Source organism: Nannospalax galili, unplaced genomic scaffold, assembly GCF_000622305.1.
Source record: "Nannospalax galili isolate Female #2095 unplaced genomic scaffold, S.galili_v1.0 scaffold666, whole genome shotgun sequence".
NCBI classification, from domain to species: Eukaryota; Metazoa; Chordata; class Mammalia; order Rodentia; family Spalacidae; genus Nannospalax; species Nannospalax galili.
Window position 1 is genome coordinate 180,505 of NW_008356473.1, and position 19,640 is coordinate 200,144.

At 38.3% G+C, this 19,640-nt stretch overlaps 1 protein-coding gene across 1 annotated transcript in view; it reads left to right on the top strand.

Moving 5' to 3' along the window:
* Window positions 1-19,640, top strand: part of Svep1 (sushi, von Willebrand factor type A, EGF and pentraxin domain containing 1) — a 238,188-nt gene that overhangs the window by 112,763 nt on the left and 105,785 nt on the right. The window contains exons 14-21 of the mRNA XM_017803637.2: window positions 710-818; window positions 2,527-2,691; window positions 3,629-3,862; window positions 6,401-6,562; window positions 8,308-8,469; window positions 16,370-16,531; window positions 17,095-17,186; window positions 18,990-19,086. Of these exons, the coding sequence (XP_017659126.1) occupies window positions 710-818; window positions 2,527-2,691; window positions 3,629-3,862; window positions 6,401-6,562; window positions 8,308-8,469; window positions 16,370-16,531; window positions 17,095-17,186; window positions 18,990-19,086 (1,183 nt within the window). The remainder of the gene's footprint in view (window positions 1-709; window positions 819-2,526; window positions 2,692-3,628; window positions 3,863-6,400; window positions 6,563-8,307; window positions 8,470-16,369; window positions 16,532-17,094; window positions 17,187-18,989; window positions 19,087-19,640) is intronic.

The following is a 19,640-nucleotide window of genomic DNA, read 5'->3' on the forward strand; positions in this document are numbered from 1 at the left end:
TGGAGGGCTAGAGAAGAGGAAACACTGAATGAGGCTATGGAAGGACCTGCCAGGGTCAAGAGTGATGCTGAGCAGGAAATGCTGCAGATGACTGTCACAGGGAGAGACAGTGAGGGCAGGGTGGACAGCTGGGAGGCTTCAGAGAGGCACAAGGGAACATGCTCTGGAAATAGAAAGGAAGAATGAGGAGAGTTCCTGCACTTCTGACCTACTCAGAACACCAGGACTTAGAATTTCTAATATTCCCAGAAACCCAGGCAGTTGAGTTTCATTTGGAACAGCAGTGCAGAGAATATAGAGAAAATAGGATATGAAAGTTAGTCCTTTTACTGACTGAGCTTCAGAGGGCACAGAGGAAGTCTTGGGGGGCTGGGAGAGGGGTGAGAGATAGCATCAGAAAAAGAGGGATTGAAGGACCTATGGGGTGACAGTCTAGAGCAGAGATATCCCAGGAGTCCCTGGACTTCTGATGAGTAACATAAATGGAAATTAGAAAGCATGAGGTTAATCTTGGTGGTTTGAATCAGCGAGATGCTGTAGGGGAGGAGAGAGGAAGGGTCAGAAGACTTCACACCATGTAGAGTTCTGGGACATGCAGAGCCTTCACTCTTCTGCTGATGGAGATGCAGAGGCCAGGGGAAGAACTTGGGGTTCACTGGAAGCACACAGAGATGTGAGCTCCACGTCTTTTCTTCATTTTCATTTCCAGGTCCCATCATTTTGTAGTGATGCTGGCGACATTGACTGCAGACTGGAGGAGCTGACCAAAAAATACTGCATAGAATATAATTATGACTATGAAAATGGCTTTGCAATCGGTAATTACGTTATTTAGTGTTGCCAGTTTGCAAAATAATTCCATAAGAGTGGTGGAAAATAGAAAATGTATTTATCAAGTGTTTTAGGATGGCTATACGATCTGATCATGTGCTAATTCGTTATGGATATCTTGGCTTTTGGTACAAAATAAATTATTTCAAAATACTAGCCAAAACTGTAGGATAAAAGTCACACTGCAATGGAAAAGTTTGAAAGTAATAGGCTATGATAGAATATAATCACAATAGTTGTAAGTTACTTAAGGAATAATTTTTATAGAACATTCAATTGACATTGCAATTCAGCCATCAATTTAAAGTAGTTACACATGGGAAATATTCATATTTCTTACCTAAATTATAAGACCCAATTATTTTTTAAAATATTTTACTTATTATTTTTCTTTTATGTGTATGAGTATTGCATGCATATATATGAGTGCACCTGTGTCATGCAATGCTGCGGAGATCAGAAGAGGGCTTCGGATTCCCCTGGAACTGGAGTTAAGGATGGTTAGTAGCTGCCATGTGGGTGCTGGGAATCGAACCTGAGTCCTCTGCAAGAGCAGTCAGTGCTCTTAACTGCTGAGCCGACTCTCCAGCCCCAAGACCCAATTAATTTAAGTCTAACATCTAAGTCTAAGCAGAATTTTGAGGGGCTCTCCAAGTAGACTGAAATTTTTTATCAAAGCTTTCCTAAGGATGGTAAATCAGTTTTCCATAATGGCTACATAGTATTTGTAGAAAAATATGTACCTGAAATAAGAAAAATATTGATCCCAGATTATTCTAATAGCCAAATACATAAATAAAGCTAAAAATCTGAAAGAAATTTACTTAAGTGAACAGGCTTACAAATAAAACTTATTGTTTAAAGAATATAATTAAGTATCAGTGTGGCCCAGATCAAAATCAATACACTTGTGGGGGTTTGATAATGAGTTGGATATTAAGCCAGCTGGCTTATATAATTTGTCTCATCTATGACAGACAGCCCTATGAAGTAAGGTTCATTATCTCCATTTCCATATGAAGGAATCAGAGTTCAGAAAGGTGAAGGCAATTTGACTATGGTTATACAACCATGCATCTTACCTCACAAAGCACAGTCTGATGCCTGGCTGTTAGTCACAAGGACATCCAGGGCACTTAGCAAGTGTTTAAAGACATCCCTGTCTTTTCTCATGCTGCAAATATTTATTTCTGTGCTGCCTTTGACAACTGTTCCATCTTTAAAATACGAGGCAGATGTTCTACACATTATTTACAAAAGGAAATCTGATCTGCATTGGTGGTGTAGTGGTGAGCATAGCTGCCTTCTCGAAGGAAATATGCTCATGTGCACTTAATTTATATAAACATTTTTAATTGGAGTAAAGTCTGGAAGAGAAATAATGCACTGATTAAAATCTTGTACCCATTCTCAATCTATCTCCTAAATGAGAATAATTACCTATTCACTGAAAGATGCTACAAATGCCTACATCCTGTCCTGGGTAAGAGCATAGTGCATTAGTAATCTAAATTAAATATCAAGCGCACAAAAATGACAAATAGAAAGCTGTGGGTTGAACTCCACATGTGGTAACCCATGAACGACTGAGTGAATAGTCAAGGGCAGTTCGACCTGTGACATAGCATTAGAACCTAAGTGATGACAAAGATACACCTGTTTGAACACTTATTTCTCTGCCCCAATTCTCATCAGGACCAGGGGGCTGGGGTGCAGCTAACAGACTGGATTACTCTTATGATGACTTCCTAGATGTTGTGCAAGAAACACCCACAGGTGTGAGCAAAGCCAGATCAGCACGGATTAAAAGAAGTGTCTCATCATCTGACCACAAAATTAAGTTAATTTTTAATATCACAGGTAAGGATAAACTTTCTGTTCACACAAGTAATTTAAGATCAAATTTAGGATTGGGCTTTAAGTCCAAGTAGGTAGCTGTTGATTACCCTCGAGATAAAAGTACAATTACTGCCCCAAGGTAGCTTGCTGTGCGGGTCATTGTTGTGGTTATTAGGCCTTACAACTGGGGTTGGACCATTGATTGATATTCTCCCTTAGCAGCTTTCATAGCGTTCTCCGAAACTATGAGAGCTAGTCTTCAGGGAGGTGCTTCCAGGTCAGTTCCAGCTCCATTGCTTCACATCCTGTGTCCAAAGTATGTCCTGTCTTCAGAAATAGGGCCTTACCTTCAAGTTCTGGGAAGAAATCAAGGGCTGTGGCAATAGCCTGTGTAATTTTAGGAATCTCTTGGACTATGCTGGGCAACAACTTGAAGGGAGGCTTTTCCTGTCTGGCACTGTTTCTTGTTATATATCCTTCAGCTCTATGCATGGAAGGCCAATTTTCAAATCTCCCATGTGTTATGTTTATTGGGAAATAACCCTAGATGTGAAAGAACACAGTAAACGAAACTTTGCCACTGTTTTGCTGTTTAAATCATCATGTATTTTATGGTCCTCTCAGTAACAAACACCTTGCTTTGTTTGTATCTCACCATGATGAACTGAGACGTCTTTTTTAAATGCAAGAATATAGAACAATTTTATGCACTGCAATGATGAATTCCCTCCATGTGTGATGTTGATCCAACATCTGAGAGAAGGATTCAAACAAACTATATTGTTCTTAATATTATCCATGTGCAACTTATCCAATGAGTACTAATTGAATTTATTCTGAATTAATTTTTCCTGAACAACTTTAAGATACCATTACTTTGAGGGTGAAAACTATAATGTGTGTGTGTGTGTGTGTGTGTGTGTGGTGTGTTGTATTTAATTTATTGTTTTTATCTCAGCTAGTGTGCCACTACCAGATGAAAGAAATGATACCCTTGAATTGGAAAATCAGCAACGACTCATTAAGACATTGGAAACAATCACAAATCGCCTGAGAAGGACCTTGAATAAAGAACCCATGTATTCCTTCCAGCTTGCCTCAGAAATGCTGGTGGCCGACAGTAATTCCCTGGAAACAGAAAAGGCTTTTCTCTTCTGCAGGCCAGGCTCTGTGCTAAGGGGGCGCATGTGTGGTAAGACAGTCGTCCCCTGGGGTCCCAGATAATTAGTGTGCATTGGGTCAAACGGGTTGGTTAGAGCCATTTTCCAAGTGTGTACAAAAGAATACTGATACACAACAGACAGTTTGCTATTGTGTAATTGTTATTAAATTGTCTCAAGAATCTAAGTAACCTTTATTGTTCAAGACAAGGAAAGTATTTTTTGTGAGGGAAACAAATCTAATTTTTATCTGTAGCTCTTTAAACCTTATCTCAGGGCTGGAGAGATGGGTCAGAAGTTAAGGGTGCTTGCTGCTCTTTCAGAGGACCCGAGTTTGGATCCCAGCACCTATACTTGGTGGCTTACAACAGCCTCTAACTCCAGGGAGGATATGATGCCCTCTTCTGGCTTCCACAGGTGTGCACACACACACAAAAACATACATGCACACATATGAACATACATACACATACAGAGAGAGTGAGAGAAAGATGCACACACATACACAAATAAAAATAAAATAAATCTTTTAAAAAACAACTTAGAGGCTAGAGAGATGGCTCAGTGGTTAAGAGCACTGGCTGCTCTTGCAGAGGACCTGGGTTCAATTCCCGGCATCTATATAACATCTAACAGCTGTCTATAACTCCAGTGCTGGGATATCCAACACTCTCTTCTGGCTCTGCTGACTTTACACAACACAGGTGTACTTATATACATGCAGGCAAAACACTCGTACACATTAAAAAATGAAAATAAATAATTTTTTAAAAACTTGTAGCTTTTAACAATAGCTCCCATAACAGTAATTCTCATTTTTTACCACCTTCATATACATATGCAAACATCTGCTTAATCCTGTTCAGCATCTCCATGAGGTGCCATGTCTATTAAACATACAGTACAGATGAGAAAACCAAAGCCAGAGAAGTATAGAACACACCCATTAAGATAATGAGTGCTGTGGCAGAGATCCCCACCCACACAGCCAACTCCAAGGTCTTTACTGTTTTCAACCGGGATGAAATTCACATAACATAAAAATAACCAATTTAAAGTGGACAATTTAGTGTCATTAAGCACATCCACAGTGTTCAACAAATGCTCCTATCAGGAACATCCTCAAAATCTCCCATACCCACTAAATGGGACCTCCCACTCCCTGAGCCCCACCCCCACTCCCCACCCCTTCACCCCTACTTTTCAGTGCCACAATCTGGATAAATTCCAACTCGTTTCCTAAAGCCATCATCTTGCATCCACCTGAACACACTGGATGACAGGAACCCCGTGTTAATCTGTCTTCAGTCATGGCTCTTGCGGGCTGTCCTTTGGCAGCTCTCACCACCCTCCCAAAAGCTCACTTGTGTGTTTACTCTAGTGTGACAAAACCATATTACAGTTGTCACTATGAGCCTGCTCTGGTCTCTTCTTCACTTTCTGCGAACAATCAGGATTCCCCTTGAAGGCTGTTGATCATTCATTTCTCAGTGTGGTCTTCAGACTGCCTGTGCTGGCATCGCTTACAATGCTTGTGAATGTATTTTTGCATGAAGCCATGACAACTGTGTACCTGACACTTTAAGGACAGAGAATTGGGAATCTATTTTTAATAAGCATCCAGGTAATGGCTGTATTTTAACATCTCCAAATCACCTGGTATTAATTGCAAGGGTTTCTCCAGAACAATCTGACAGCAATGAGTTTAACCATTCCATTTTGGCCTCAGAATTTCCAAGTCACTACAAACCTACCAAATACTAGATCAAATCTGCAAAGAAGAAAAATTCTAAAATTTCCCTGTTTCCTAGGGCCTTTAGGTCTGAGGGATGCCCAAAACACACCTTCAGAAGGCAAAGATTACTGGAAGCACATTCAAGGCTCTGCTTTACTCGCCCGTTTTAGTCTTACAGCTGGGCCTTGATTTTTGTCTTTAGAAATAACACTGTAATAGACAAGCAGTGAGCTTCATACAGGGCATCATGCAGAGGGACAATTCACAAAACATCAAGTTCATCTAAGTATTCATTGTTTTATTCTTCTAGAAACATTTTCTGCTGGGCGTGACGGTGCACGCCTTTAGTCCCAGCACTCGGGAGGCAGAGGCAGGTGAATCTCTGTGAGTTTGAGGCCAGCCTGGTCTACATAGTGAGTTCCAGGCTGGTTGGAGCTACAGGGATGCCCTGTCTCAAAAGGACCCAAAAAAAAAAAAAAAAAAAAAAAAAAAAAAAAAAAAGGAGAAGAAGAAGAAAGTGGCATTTTCTTTGTTAGTTGTGTTTTCTATAATGTTCTGGTTTATCACCATTTTCCTTCATTCTTTAAAACTCCATCAGAGAAACCCTAAGATTATTGGTCAATGAAAGTTTGCATCATCTCAAAAAAAAATTCCACTACTATTGGTTTCTAGAAATATATTTCTGGAGGGTCTACTCACCTTGTCTATAAAACTCTGGCAGTAAACTTTAACTCAAGCACAACAGTGCCTAGAAGCACGCTTCATAGAGAAATACAAAGAACTAAAGGATGGCCACGGGGCTTGACTCAGTATTTCCTGGTTGTTTTCTCCACAGTCAATTGTCCTCTGGGGACCTATTATTCACTGGAGCATTCTGTCTGTGAAAGCTGCCAGATGGGATCCTATCAAGATGAAGAAGGGCAACTGGCATGCAAGCTTTGTCCCCCTGGGACTCACACTGAGTATCTCCATTCCAGAAGCATCTCTGAATGCAAAGGTAGAGGCTTAGTAGACACTTTGACCAGAGACATCCTGGACTTTGTGCATAGCTTTGGCCAAGGCTCATGTAACAAAAGATTAACAAGGGAAGATTTTATTCATTTAATCTAAGCTTTATGTGTCACTGAACTCTTTAGAAATAAAGACCCACAGAAAATAAGAAATCTGTGTATGTTGTGGTAAGTCTGATGAAGAGGTGAATCACTGTGACAAAGAGAACGTGACCCAATGGTAATAAAATAGAAGGGTGCTAGAAGGGCCTGTTTGTTTGGATTCTTCCATGTGTTGTAGTATCTTCAGATAAGGATGCTCCTTTGCTCTGCAGAGCAGAATACACATCTCTTACATGACGATCTTAAGACCCACTGTGAGGGGAAAAAAGGCTGGAAAAGTTCAGAGAGGCCTTCCTGTGTCTGCAGTTATCTCAAGTTCCTTCAGCTTAAAATATTCAGTACCCAAGGTACCTGGGGTAGAGGGGTCTTTGTCCTGTCAAAATTCAGCAGTAGAGATGGAGAATAGGATGAGATAACATTATTGAAAGGGATTTTATGTGTTCTTTCTTTCTTTTAGTCATAAAGTACTAGCTGAACTTTTCCCCATTCGAAAGAAGCTGTTTATCTTTCCTTTTGGAGCTATTTCCTTCTTCGAAGTCAAACTTCAATCCACATTCATCGATTAACCTGAACCTTTCTCTCAATTCTTAGTAGAAAGAACTTTCGTAAAACTTAATAATCATGAGCTTTCGCTTTGTTAGAATAGTATTTGATGTGATAAGAAATTATCTACTGACTTGGAAATGAATTGCAATAGGTGCAGATGCTCATATCCTTGCTACTAAGATATGCAATGTTTTCCAAATGTTTTTCCTATTCTTCTCAATGGAGGTTTTTGCTGGAAAGTTTTCTTTCATAAATAAGGTTACAGAAGACACACCTCACATAAGGAATTTAAAAATTATCCCTCATGGGGTTGGAGAGATGGCTCAGCAGTTAAGACCTGGGTTCGAATCCCAGCACCCACATGGCAGCTAACAACTGTCCATAACTCCAGTTCCAGGGGATCTGACAGCCTCTTCTGTCTTCCACGGGCATTGCATGACACGGGTGCAGTTACTTACATGCAGGCATAACACTCATACACATAAAATAAAAATAATAAATAAAAAAATATTTCTCGCTATTGTTGCAAATGAAATATCAGCTGTTGATGAGAAATATAAATTCCAGGACAATGCCAGGTAAATAGAAAGACACTAAAAATGTTAGCAATGCAGAAAACGAGTCATTGTATAGGTAGAAGGAAAAGACAGTGCCCTGGAGTCAGCCCTCAAATGAAATAGCAGGAGGAAGCAATGGAGCCCACTCTTATTCGGAGATGTGAGATATTCCAGTGGTTATAAGGCTGGAGCCCGAGTTGAGATTTTATTTCTATTATCTTCACACAACTTTCCCAGTGTACAACTTTTTCTTATGACCGTGCCTGACTATGGTGTCTACTTTGATCTTCATCAATAGGACTACTTATTTAACACACTGTATGGCTCAAACACTGACAGGTAATAATGGAAATAAGTGGATGTGAGTCTAAAGCTTAGTAGTACCAGAAACAAGGTGAGATTGCCTAGGGAGGAAGAGTACATCCCATCTTTCCTTCTGCCCCGTATTAAACTGAGGAACCTGAGCACAGTTAATTTTGAGTGGCTTGATCTCCTTGTTACTCACTGAATTATGTTTTTCTTTTCAGCTCAGTGTAAACAAGGCACCTACTCCTCCAATGGGCTTGAGACCTGTGAATCATGTCCCCTGGGTACCTATCAACCGGAATTTGGATCCCGGAGCTGCCTCTTATGTCCAGAACCCACTACAACCGTGAAGAGGGGAGCTGTGGACATCTCTGCTTGTGGAGGTTATCATTAATGCTTTAGATATTGATGTTTATTTACATCTGACAGCTTCTCTGCATGGAGGAGTGGAATGTTTTCAGCGAAGCTATATGTCAACAGTATGGGAAGAATGTGAATAAACCGCCTCTTCATGGAGTGCTCCTTTTTTGCAGCCAGTCCACTTCAGTAGAAACACCTGGCTCATGTTGTTGGGAATACAAAAATAGTGCAAGGTTTATTCTCAAGCCTTAGTAATAAATGCATGGCTTCATTGTATGATAGCAAAATAGATTTCTAGGCCCTACTCCCAGAGTTTTGATTCACCAGGTCTAAGGCAGGATCAGGCAATTTGCATTTCGAGGTAGTGTTCAGGTAATGCTCATTTTCACTAGTCTAGGGATCATGTTTTGAAAGCCACTGGTTTAAGTAGAAATGAAAAGATCAGCATTCCACTTTGTGAATATTTTTAACACCGTGAGTATAGTAATTCAACTTCCCAAAGATGTAAACAAAAATAAAAGATGAAAATGATAAATGACCACAAAACCAGGACTGACAGTCAAAACCAGTTTTTTAGGGGCTGGGAGATGGCTCAGTGATTAAACCCTTGCTCTACAAGCATGAGGGCCTGAGTTCAGATCAATAGTAGCCATATAAAGAGCCAGATGTGATAGCACACCTGTAATCCTAGAGTTGGGGACGTAGACACAGGAACATCTCTAGGGTTTACTGACCAACTAGTCCTGTCAGTGACGAGCTCCGAGTTCAGTGAAAGAGTCACACACACACACACACACACACACACACACACACACAGAGTCACCCTGTTACCAGAAACTCTAAAAATGTGCAACCACTCTGTAAAGCCGGCAGAACTGTATTTAAATAAGAGGTTGATGGATTCCCTTTGCTGCATCACAGCAGATAAAGCAAGTGTGCCCATGTGATGATTTTAAACGTGTGTGTCCTCTCCATTGTTTATGCTCTTACTTAAAAACAGAAGCTTTATGCCAGTCCAGAGATTAAAAAGGTATTCTCTTACTGGAAGAGTGATGTTCCTAAACATCAGCCTGCTGCTTCCTTACCTCCCCAAGCCACCTAAACAGGTAGATTCAGATACTTCCTATCCTCACTGAACTCCATCCACATACAACTACATCTAATAAGAAACTGAGGTTCCTAGGAATCAGCTCTGTGGTGAGTTCATGTGGTGCTGGAAGGGGTGTGTCCAGTGCTGCATCTTAGGAGATACAATCCTTACAAGTTAAGTGCCATAGGAAAAAGGAGAGAATATATGTTGATTACAGATAATTGTAGGTTTTATATAAACTCGATCTGCTTAAACCATCTCAGTCTACTAGGATCATAGTGCAGAAATATCTTATGCCTGAAAATTTACTTGAGTTGTATTTATCAACCTACTGTTTCAATGAAGAACTGAGAAGAGAATTTTTCTAGATCACAGTTGAAACCTATAAACCCTGTCTGTTGTGTAAAAGCAGTATTCGATTTCTTTTATTTAAAGGTCAAACGAGGCTCCACATTATGGCTGAACTAGGTCTGCTAGACACTCTTTTATTTTGTTAATATTTTGGAAGAATGTCTGCAGTAGACTAATTCTGCCCTATCCCAGTTTCTTCAACCACAAAAGCAACTGGGATTTTTGTAACGAAACAAATTCATATGTGACTTTTTTTTTTTTCTTTTAGCTTCTAAATAAGCCTTGAGGTTTGTCTACCACTAGCTTTGTAATTAAGCAGTTATAATTCCCAGAATGTAGCTAAATTCTGGTAACTGCCCCCATATCTCCTAATATTCCTAGCATAGTTTGACCACATTCTTCTCGTCATGGGTGAGAACCAGGAATAACTCAACTCTCTCTTGTGGTGTTGGAAAAACACTTTTATTTGAAGTTGAATTATCTATGACTTTGAAATGGTCCCTTATATTTTTTCTTAGTTTTCAGCTCCCTTTTTGCTTCTGTTCGTTCTTTCTCTTTCTTTCTCTCTCTCTTTCTTTTTGCCTTTCCTTCTTCCCTCCTTCCTTCCTTTCATTTTTCTTTATTGTTATTTTCCATCTTCCTGGATTGATTTCTTTTTATAGTTATGTTATTTTATTTTTGCCAAAATACCACTTTTTATGTGTGATATGTTCAAAATAAATTATTATTATTCACTATAAGAATTATATGTGGGGCTGGAGAGATGGTTCAGTGGTTAAGAGTGTTGATTGTTCTTGCAGAAGACCCAGGTTCAGTTCCCAGCACCCACATGGTGCCTAACAGCCGTACATAACTCCAGTTCCAGGGGCTCCAACACCCTCTCTGACCTTCATGATCATTTCACAACACAGTTGCACTTACATGCATGCAGGTAATACACTCAAACACAAAAATAAAATAAAAATAATGAAAATAAAATATTTTAAAAGAATTATATGCAAACATATTTTACTAGCTCATGAAATATCCTTTGGCTTATGACTACAATAATCTGAAATTTTTCAGTTCCACAAATGGCATCTTGTTGCCACTGTTAATATGTCTGTCCCATAGGACAAGAATCAATTTGTTTGAACCAGAATGATACTCTGACCCCTTAGGATCAAGTTAAAAGCATGCTCGGAACTCTCGTTTTGCAATTGGAAACCTATTAGTGTGTTAATTTATTCATTTTAGCATATTTAAGGCTGCAACATTTTTTTTTTTTTTGAAACAGGGTCTCCCTGTAGCCCCAGCTGGTCTGGAACTCACTATGTAGACCAGGCTGGCCTTGAACGCACAGAGATCCATTTGCCTCTGCCTCCTGAGTGCTGGGATTAAAGGTGTGCACCACCATGCTCAGCACAACATATTTTGATACCTATAATGGTATGCATACTGCAGCCAAACAAATGAACACTTCCCATCTTCTCTGATTGTTATGCCTTTTTGTGTAGTAAGAACACCTGAAATCTATGCCATTGGAAAATTTCTAGTATGTAATATAATATTAAGTGTAGTCAGTAAACCCTCTTAAAGGGCAAAAATCTATTGAGCTACATGGCTGTGTTTGCTGTCCTTAATACCATCAGTAAAAGCTGGGCATGGTGGCGCATACCTTTAATCCCAGCACTCGGGAGGCAGAGGCAGGCAGATCTCTGAGTTTGAGGCCAGCCTGGTCTACACAGTAAGTTCCAGGCCAGCTGGGGCTATAGGGAGACCCTGTCTCAAAAAGACAGATAAAAAAATACCATCAGTAAAAGTACGTATGGGATAATATTTTTTCCTGGTCATTTCAGAACATGGTTTTAAATTTAATTTTAATATCAATATTGATACTAAGTGAAATTTCTCCCCTCCCATTTTTCTTCATGACTAGCACATTAAGAACTGTATATTCTGTGTATGTTTAGTTTTATATTGTGTACTAGAAAGCGCTACTATGAATGCTTGTTCATATATGCTATACATGTGTGTCTGTGCGTACTGCATGTAGAAATGCAAATATTCCTTGGTTTACAATTGTGTCTCATTCCAATGAATCTGAATATGGTGAGTGGAAAAATACACTTGATGCACCTAGCATAACTGAAGCTAACAAGACCCACTGTAGAGTACAGGTTGTTTATCCTCCTGATCACACAGCCTCCTGGGAGTTGCATAGCTCGTGAACAGCTACAGCCCAGCTTCACAAGACAGTATTGTACCTGTATGTCTAGTCATGGAAAATATCAAACTGTTTCTATTGCATGCATAATACTTTTGCATATTCATTAGATGGAAAATAAGTCAGACTGTCGATAATATATTCGTGTCAACTGACCACTTCTTGAAAGTAAATTTCTCCTGACAACTGTCTGTCTTTGAAAAATAATTTAGACTAATTTTCACATGCAAATTTATTTTCCACTTTCTATGTCAAAAAGTAAAGTAGAGGGCTGGGGATGTAGCCTATTGGTAAAGCACTTGCCTGGCATGGTCAAGACCCTAGAGGTTCAATCCCTAGTATTGAAAGAAAAAAAAGTAGACACATCACAATATTTGTTAAGTATTTGGGGAGGCCAAGACGTTTATTTATTCTTAATGTCAACTTATTATTACTGCTATGTCTTAGCATAATTTTTGACACTTGTCAGTTTTTAGAAATATAATCTTTTCTTTTTGAAGACTATGGTTGTGCTGAAAAATATTTTGGGGGGTCTTTTTCGATACAGGGTCTCCCTGTAGCCCCAGCTGGCCTGGAACTCACTATGTAAACCAGGCTGACCTCGAACTCACAGAGATTCGCCGGCCTCTGCCTCCCAAGTGCTGGGACTAAAGGCATGTGCCACCATGCCTGGCAAAAAAATTTTTTTAATTTAATTCATTATAACATCATGAGTTTTACTGACAGAATTTATATTTCTAGCTTTTAATGTCCACTTGTTCCTTCAGAGGTTTTATACCTTCATACATTAATACAAATTTTATATCTCCATTTTGTTTTTCAGATATTTTATTTATTTTTGTTTTATGTGTATGAGTGTATCACCTGCATGTATGTGAGTGCACCCATGTTGTGCAATGCCTGTGAAAGTTAGATGATGGCATTGGATCCCCTGAAACTAGAGCTCTGGACGGTTGTTACCTGCCATGTTGTGCAATGCCTGTGAAAGTTAGATGAGGGTATTGGATCCCTTGAAACTAGAATTCTGGATGGTTGTTAGCCATCATGTGGAACCTGGGTCCTCTGAAAGAGCAACCGGTGGTCTTAACCCCTGAGCCATCTCTCCAGCCCCTATATCTCCATTTTGTAACTTATACTTTTAATGGATTAATTTATTTAGGTGTTTAGGAATTTCCTTTTCCAAAAAGGCAATCTTATTTGAAAATGAAGGGTTCTTAAACTCAATAGACTTGCAGTTTATCTGTGCAAAGCAGGTTTCTGTGTAGAACTTAAGTGGGATCTCACCACTTGTTCTTCATGAAACAAAGATTCATTTGGAAAGTACTTTGCTCATAGAACAAAGGCATCTACAATAACTTTTTCTAAGCTGGCACTCATGTCTGTTGAATTATCTATCTTTTGTTGAAACTCTTGACATTTTGTAGATTGGTTACGAAACAGCTCTTTATGAGATTTAGAGTGTTCATTTTCTTAAGAACTTTAAACTTCTTAAGAGTATCACAAATGTTCTCCTGTTTGCTCATACCAATAAATAAGAGATGCCATTACTTGGAATAAGTCCCCTGAAGCTTAGTGCATCTCTAAATTCTTTAAGTAAATTGCTAATTATTTCTGCTGGACTTTTACTATCAAGAATTCAAAACTTAATAGCTACTTCTTTGTGTTCTGTCTTCCATACTTAGAGTTACACAGATGAATCTTCTTTTAATTTTTTAAGTTTTTTATTGTTGTATTTATAAAATACATACTACATGGAAGCAATAATGTATTAAAAGTACTGCCTTTGAACAGATGACTGCTAGGAGGGGCAGAGACAATCTCTTATAAGCATGGAATTCTTGGTTAACCAGGCTCCAGTGGCTGGACCCACACTGAAGGACATATGGAGGCACAAATTAGTGTCTCTATAATAAAGTGTATTACATCGGGTGAGGGGCAATAAAGGGAGTTGTGGGTAGGGGAGGGGATCCTTAAACCATCAAATTATATGAAAATGGCAAAAATTCAATTTAAAAAAAGTATTGCCTTTGGGGATGAAGGAACGTGGTCAATATATGTTTAAAGGAGCCATCTCACAGTCATCAATGTTATACACTCCTTATACCTCTTCATAGTAAAAGCCTTGCTGTTGATGATGTGTTGTAATTGTTGCTGCTTTTGTGAGACAGGATGTAATTATTTAGCCCAGGCTGGCTTCCAGCTCATGGCAATCCTCCTGCTTGAATCTTATTTGGTTATTTTCTCAGCATATAATAGCCTTAGCATTTAATATTTAGGACTCAATATTTCACCCAAATTTATCTTGAGGTAACAATCTGAAACCCAATCAAGGATTAAGCTGTGATAGCTCCACCCCACCACTCCTCTGTCAAGTGCAACCAAGATTTATTTAGAAGAATAAATAAATTCTAGTTTCTATTATGCTGAGACTGCTTTTTAAAGTAATTTTATATTCTATCAAATACTGGCAAGACAATTTCAGATTTGATTTAATGACAATATTTAAGTAAATGTTCTTTACTTTAAAAAATCTAATCCAAATAACTATCTAAAGTTAAAAATAAAATGACATCAGAAATATGAATACAAAAAGCAAGCAGTGGTAGCAGACTGGATTTATGAAAAAATCCACTCACTCCAAAAGCCAAATAGTATCCTATGAGAGAGAAAAGTATTTTGCTACAAAATTTACAAAATAATGTAAGCTTGTCATGATAAATTTTTGTCATCAAATAATAATGTTAAAATACATGAAATAAAACCTGTGTATCCCAGGGGAAAATTTGTAAAATATAATTTTCATGGAAAATTTTAATACCTTCATTGGATTTTCTAAGATCAAGCAGGCAATTGGTAAGAATATATAAAGTTTATAGTATATGATTTCTAAGATTGAATTAATAATATATTATACTTTTTATTTTACTATGCTAATATTTTAAATATTATGTATATTATTCAAAAAGAAAATCTCACCATATTTTAAAAGTGAAGATTTATTATATAGTATAAATTTTCTAACCATAAGACAATAAAATGGAGATTAATAGTAAAAATTTAAGCAAACAAATGCATATTTCAAACACTTGTACTTTTTAAGCTATTGTCCCTAAAAATAATTAGGTCAAAAATTAAAATGCATTATTCATAAAATATTAAATCAAATGAAAACACTGTCAATCTACCATACTTCAGGCAAATCTGTTACCTTATATTGACTCATTATTAAATAAAGAGCTACTGTGACCCACATGCCTGCAATGCCAACACTTGCCAGGTTGAGGCAAGATGATAGTCACAAGTTCAAAGCCAGTTTACCCTTCATAGTGGTTACCAGGCTGGTGGGGACTGTGCAAGAAGACACTGCCTCAAAAGAAACCAATGAAAAAAACAAAAATCTAAATAAAACTAAAAAACAAGGAATGCAAATGAATTACTTGTTGAGCAGAGACAGCTAAAAATTTAGCAGACAGACCAACTGGTAGAGATATTTGCTCTAAGTATATCAAAGTACCCATATCCTTAACATGCAAATAAACATAAGAGATCTCCCAATAAGTAAAATAACCACACAAAAATAAATTCTTCAGTAATTATATGGCGTACCTCCAAAGCAAAATTGAAAGTAGTAATATAATTCCATTTTCAAATTGATGAGGAAATTTACATCAACATCAATACTGATAAGCCGTGAGAACAATTTCACACATTGCTGATGGAACTTGTAAGCTGGAGCTGCTTTTTAAAAATAAGTTGGCATTATACATCAGTAGTTTTAAATGTTTTCATGCTATTAGACCCAACTATTGAGCTACCCAAATTCAACAGTATACAATGATCTACAAAGAAAATTTCACTTTAGCATTAACTATAATAGCAAACAAATAGAAAGAACTATCCAATGGTAGAAATCTCATAGATCAATTACACTCTGCCAAAGGGATGTGATATTTCACTTTATTAAAATCAACTGATTTAGGGCTGGAGAGCCAGTACAGCTGTTAAAGACTCAGGCTCACAACCGTAAAAATCACCTGATTTAACGATCTGGGGAATGATATGGTGATATAAATAACATTAAATAGAAATCAATGTACAATATTACATGGTCAGTTCTAAACTTTAATAAGTAAAGTATGTTGTTAAATAGAGGAAGGAAATATTTAGCCAGTTGATAAGATAGTGTGGGTAATACGTATGTGAAAGGTTATGTATTTCAGTAGCTTTTTTACAAGCAAAAGTTTAAAAACGAACAATCTGTTTTTTACCGCTGTAGTGCCCTGTCCAGTAGGAGAATTCTCCCGCTCTGGGTTAATACCCTGCTATCCCTGTCCTCAAGACTATTACCAGCCCAACCCAGGGAAGTCCTTCTGCTTGTCTTGCCCCTTTTATGGAACTACAACCATCACTGGTGCCGGGTCCATCACGGATTGTTCAAGTAAGTTGACAACTTTACAAGTTCCATGCTGGAAACTGACTTTTGCTTGGCCCTGTGTTCTCTTCAGTTCTAAATATCACCATTTTAGGCTGATTTGGATATCTGGACCTGTTAATTCGTCCCCTCTAAGATCTTTACATTTTTTATTACATTTATCTGGAGAGAGAGAGAGAGAGAGAGAGAGAGAGAGAGAGAGAGAGACGCTGGCACTCATGTGGAGGTCAGAGGACATCTTGCGGGAATCTATTCTCTCCTTCCTTCATCTGTGTCCTGAGGATTGAACTTCCATCTCAGTGGCTCTCTCTTTTAAGGTCTTTTAGATGACAATGGCTAGAAAAAATATTTGGGAAATCTTGCACTTGGTAACTTCCAAATGTCTTTCACAGATTCCAGGATTGAACGGCATGCCGCCCATGACAATATTCTCTACTTTAATTTGACTGGAACAAAAATTTTGTGGCTTGACTCACTCTGTAACCAGAACTTAATCAGAGTGTTTAGAGAGAGTTTAATCATAAGCCTCACCTACTACACACTGACATTTTGCCTATTTGTTTTGTTAGGTTTTAGCTCTACTTTCTCTGCAGCGGAAGAAAGCATAGTACCCCTCCCGTCCCCTGGGCAGATCCAAAAACAGCACGAAGTCAGCAGTCAGGCAAGTCCTTTTCCTACACAGAAAATTTTCTTCAGTGGAATGCTTAGAAAATAATTTGTCATTTTACAAATCACAGAGGACTATTGGGGTTGAAATTTCAATCAAACTCAGGATTACTATAAAGTAGTAATTTATTTCTTATGACTCTTAATAAGAACTTCAAAAGCTGTAACATTCGATGTTCTTAGTACCAAAATTGGGAGTTTTGCCCTCAGAAATGTCTGCTTAACAGTATGTAGATGTGGGAGACTTTGATCCACTAATTAACACTTACCATAAGCATAACTCACCATTGGGAAAAGGGTATTTGGTTTAACCAAAGGTTTTTTTTTTTGAAAGACAGAAAAAATTATTCAACTTTCATTTCAAGATTATTTACATATTTTCGTGACCAAAGAAGTCATTTCTTGGAATAATATATAAAGAATCAGGAACTCACCCAGGAATGTAACTAAACTAGTTACATTTGTGTGTGTGTGTGTGTGTGTGTGTGTGTGTGTGTGTGTGGTGCTGGGAACTGAGCTTAGAGACCCACACATTCCAGGCAAGTGTTGAACTACTCAGCTACAGTCCAGCCCTGCTTTCTGTTTTGTAAAGATGTGCTGTTGTCTGATATTTTGATAGTTTCTACCATTACTCTGAATTTGCCTCGTCTCATGTCATGAGTCCCTTGGCCTTTAGTGTTTTTCAGGATAATGAAGCTGTATTTCTTATTTCAACTCCCTGTAGTACAACAGAGTGACTTACACATCACATTTGAAGCTTTGTCAGTTGGACATAGAAATCGGTAGGGACCTCCAAAGTAGTAGTATGACGGAATCCACTGGCCACTTGAAATAATCATGTATGAACTTCTGTTTTAGCTGGGCTGAGTTGACCCTGTACTTCGTTCTTTTTCTTTCTTTTATATGTTTTACTATAATATTTTCATTAATTCTTTGAGAATTTCACATATGTATACAATGCCTTTTATCATATTCGCCCCCTAATCCTCCCCCTAACTCCTCCCAGATCCATCCCCACTTCCCCCTGCCAACTTCATGTCCTCTGTTTTTCATAACCAACTGAGGCCAATTTGTGCTGCCCAGACACTCATTGATTTGGGGCCATCACTGAAACACCAACCTAACAGAGACTACATCCTTAAAGGAAACTGACTCAGAAGCTATCAACTGTCAGTAGCTCCTCAGTTAGTAGTGGAGGCTTATGAGCTCCTCCCCCTCCACACTAGAATTTTGACTGGAATCCTGTGCAGATCTTGTTCAGTAACCACAGGTGGCACTCCCGTCATGTCCAAAAGACATGCCTTTACTCCAGTCTATCTGATCTCTGGCTCTTACAATCTTTTGGCCCTCTCTTCTGCAATGGTCCCTGAGCCTTGGGGATTGGGAGAATGATACGGATGTCCTATTTGCAATTGAGCACTCTGTTCTCTGTGCTTTGACCAGCTATGAATTTCTTTGTTAACCACTGCCCACTGCACAAGAGATTTCTCTAATGAGATCGGCGAGCTGCAATAATTAAACTACAGTTATAGAGATACAAACTTAGAGGGCAATGGATTCCAACATGCAACCAGCATTTGGGAACACTGCATAAGTTTATCAGAACATCACTGAACATCATTGTGCTGATATATGACAGGTTCCTACTTCATCCAGACAGTGGTCCAGTTAGCTTGAGCAAACTTATCTGAAGCAGGAACCATTTGTCTAACACTGCAATCTTTTTGCCCCTAAGTAGGAATGCTCTGAAATAAATTGAGTACTTATCTCTGAAAGATGTCTTTTCTGCCACTGGTAGGTTTTCCATGAGTGCTTCTTAAACCCTTGCCACAATAGTGGAACCTGCCAGCAACTTGGGCGTGGATATGTCTGTCTCTGTCCACCTGGATATACAGGTAACATAGAAGAATGCAAATTTTAACATATTTTATATGAAATCATTGTATCTGCTGAATCGAACTTTGGACTACTAGGCATATATCATGTAAGTACATTAGACTGTATCCGTGGGGTAAAATAGGGTGGAACACGACAAAAGTATACATACTGAACAGTTTTCTTTGCACAGTTTGGGGGAAGGAAAAAACAATCATCTTCACTATGAAAAGCTCATAGTATAACTCATTATTTAAGTTGGAATAAAGTTCCAGGAGACACGTCCAAGGTTTTGTAATAACACAAATTAAATATGTGACAGTCAGCATTGCCCAGCACAAACATTTTAAAACAAATTCCTAGTTTCTTGCATCTGTTACAGAATTGTGGAAGTTTGTGTGCACAGCTAAGATTTGTTGCTTTGTTCCCAGCTTTGGGGGAACAACATGTCTTTGAACTTGATCATGTAGGAATTATGAAAGAATTATGTTTACTTACAATTTGGTTCACATTATAGCTGTGTCCAGAAATAATTTTAGGAAGAAATGAGCTAACCTTAAAATTATAATTAATT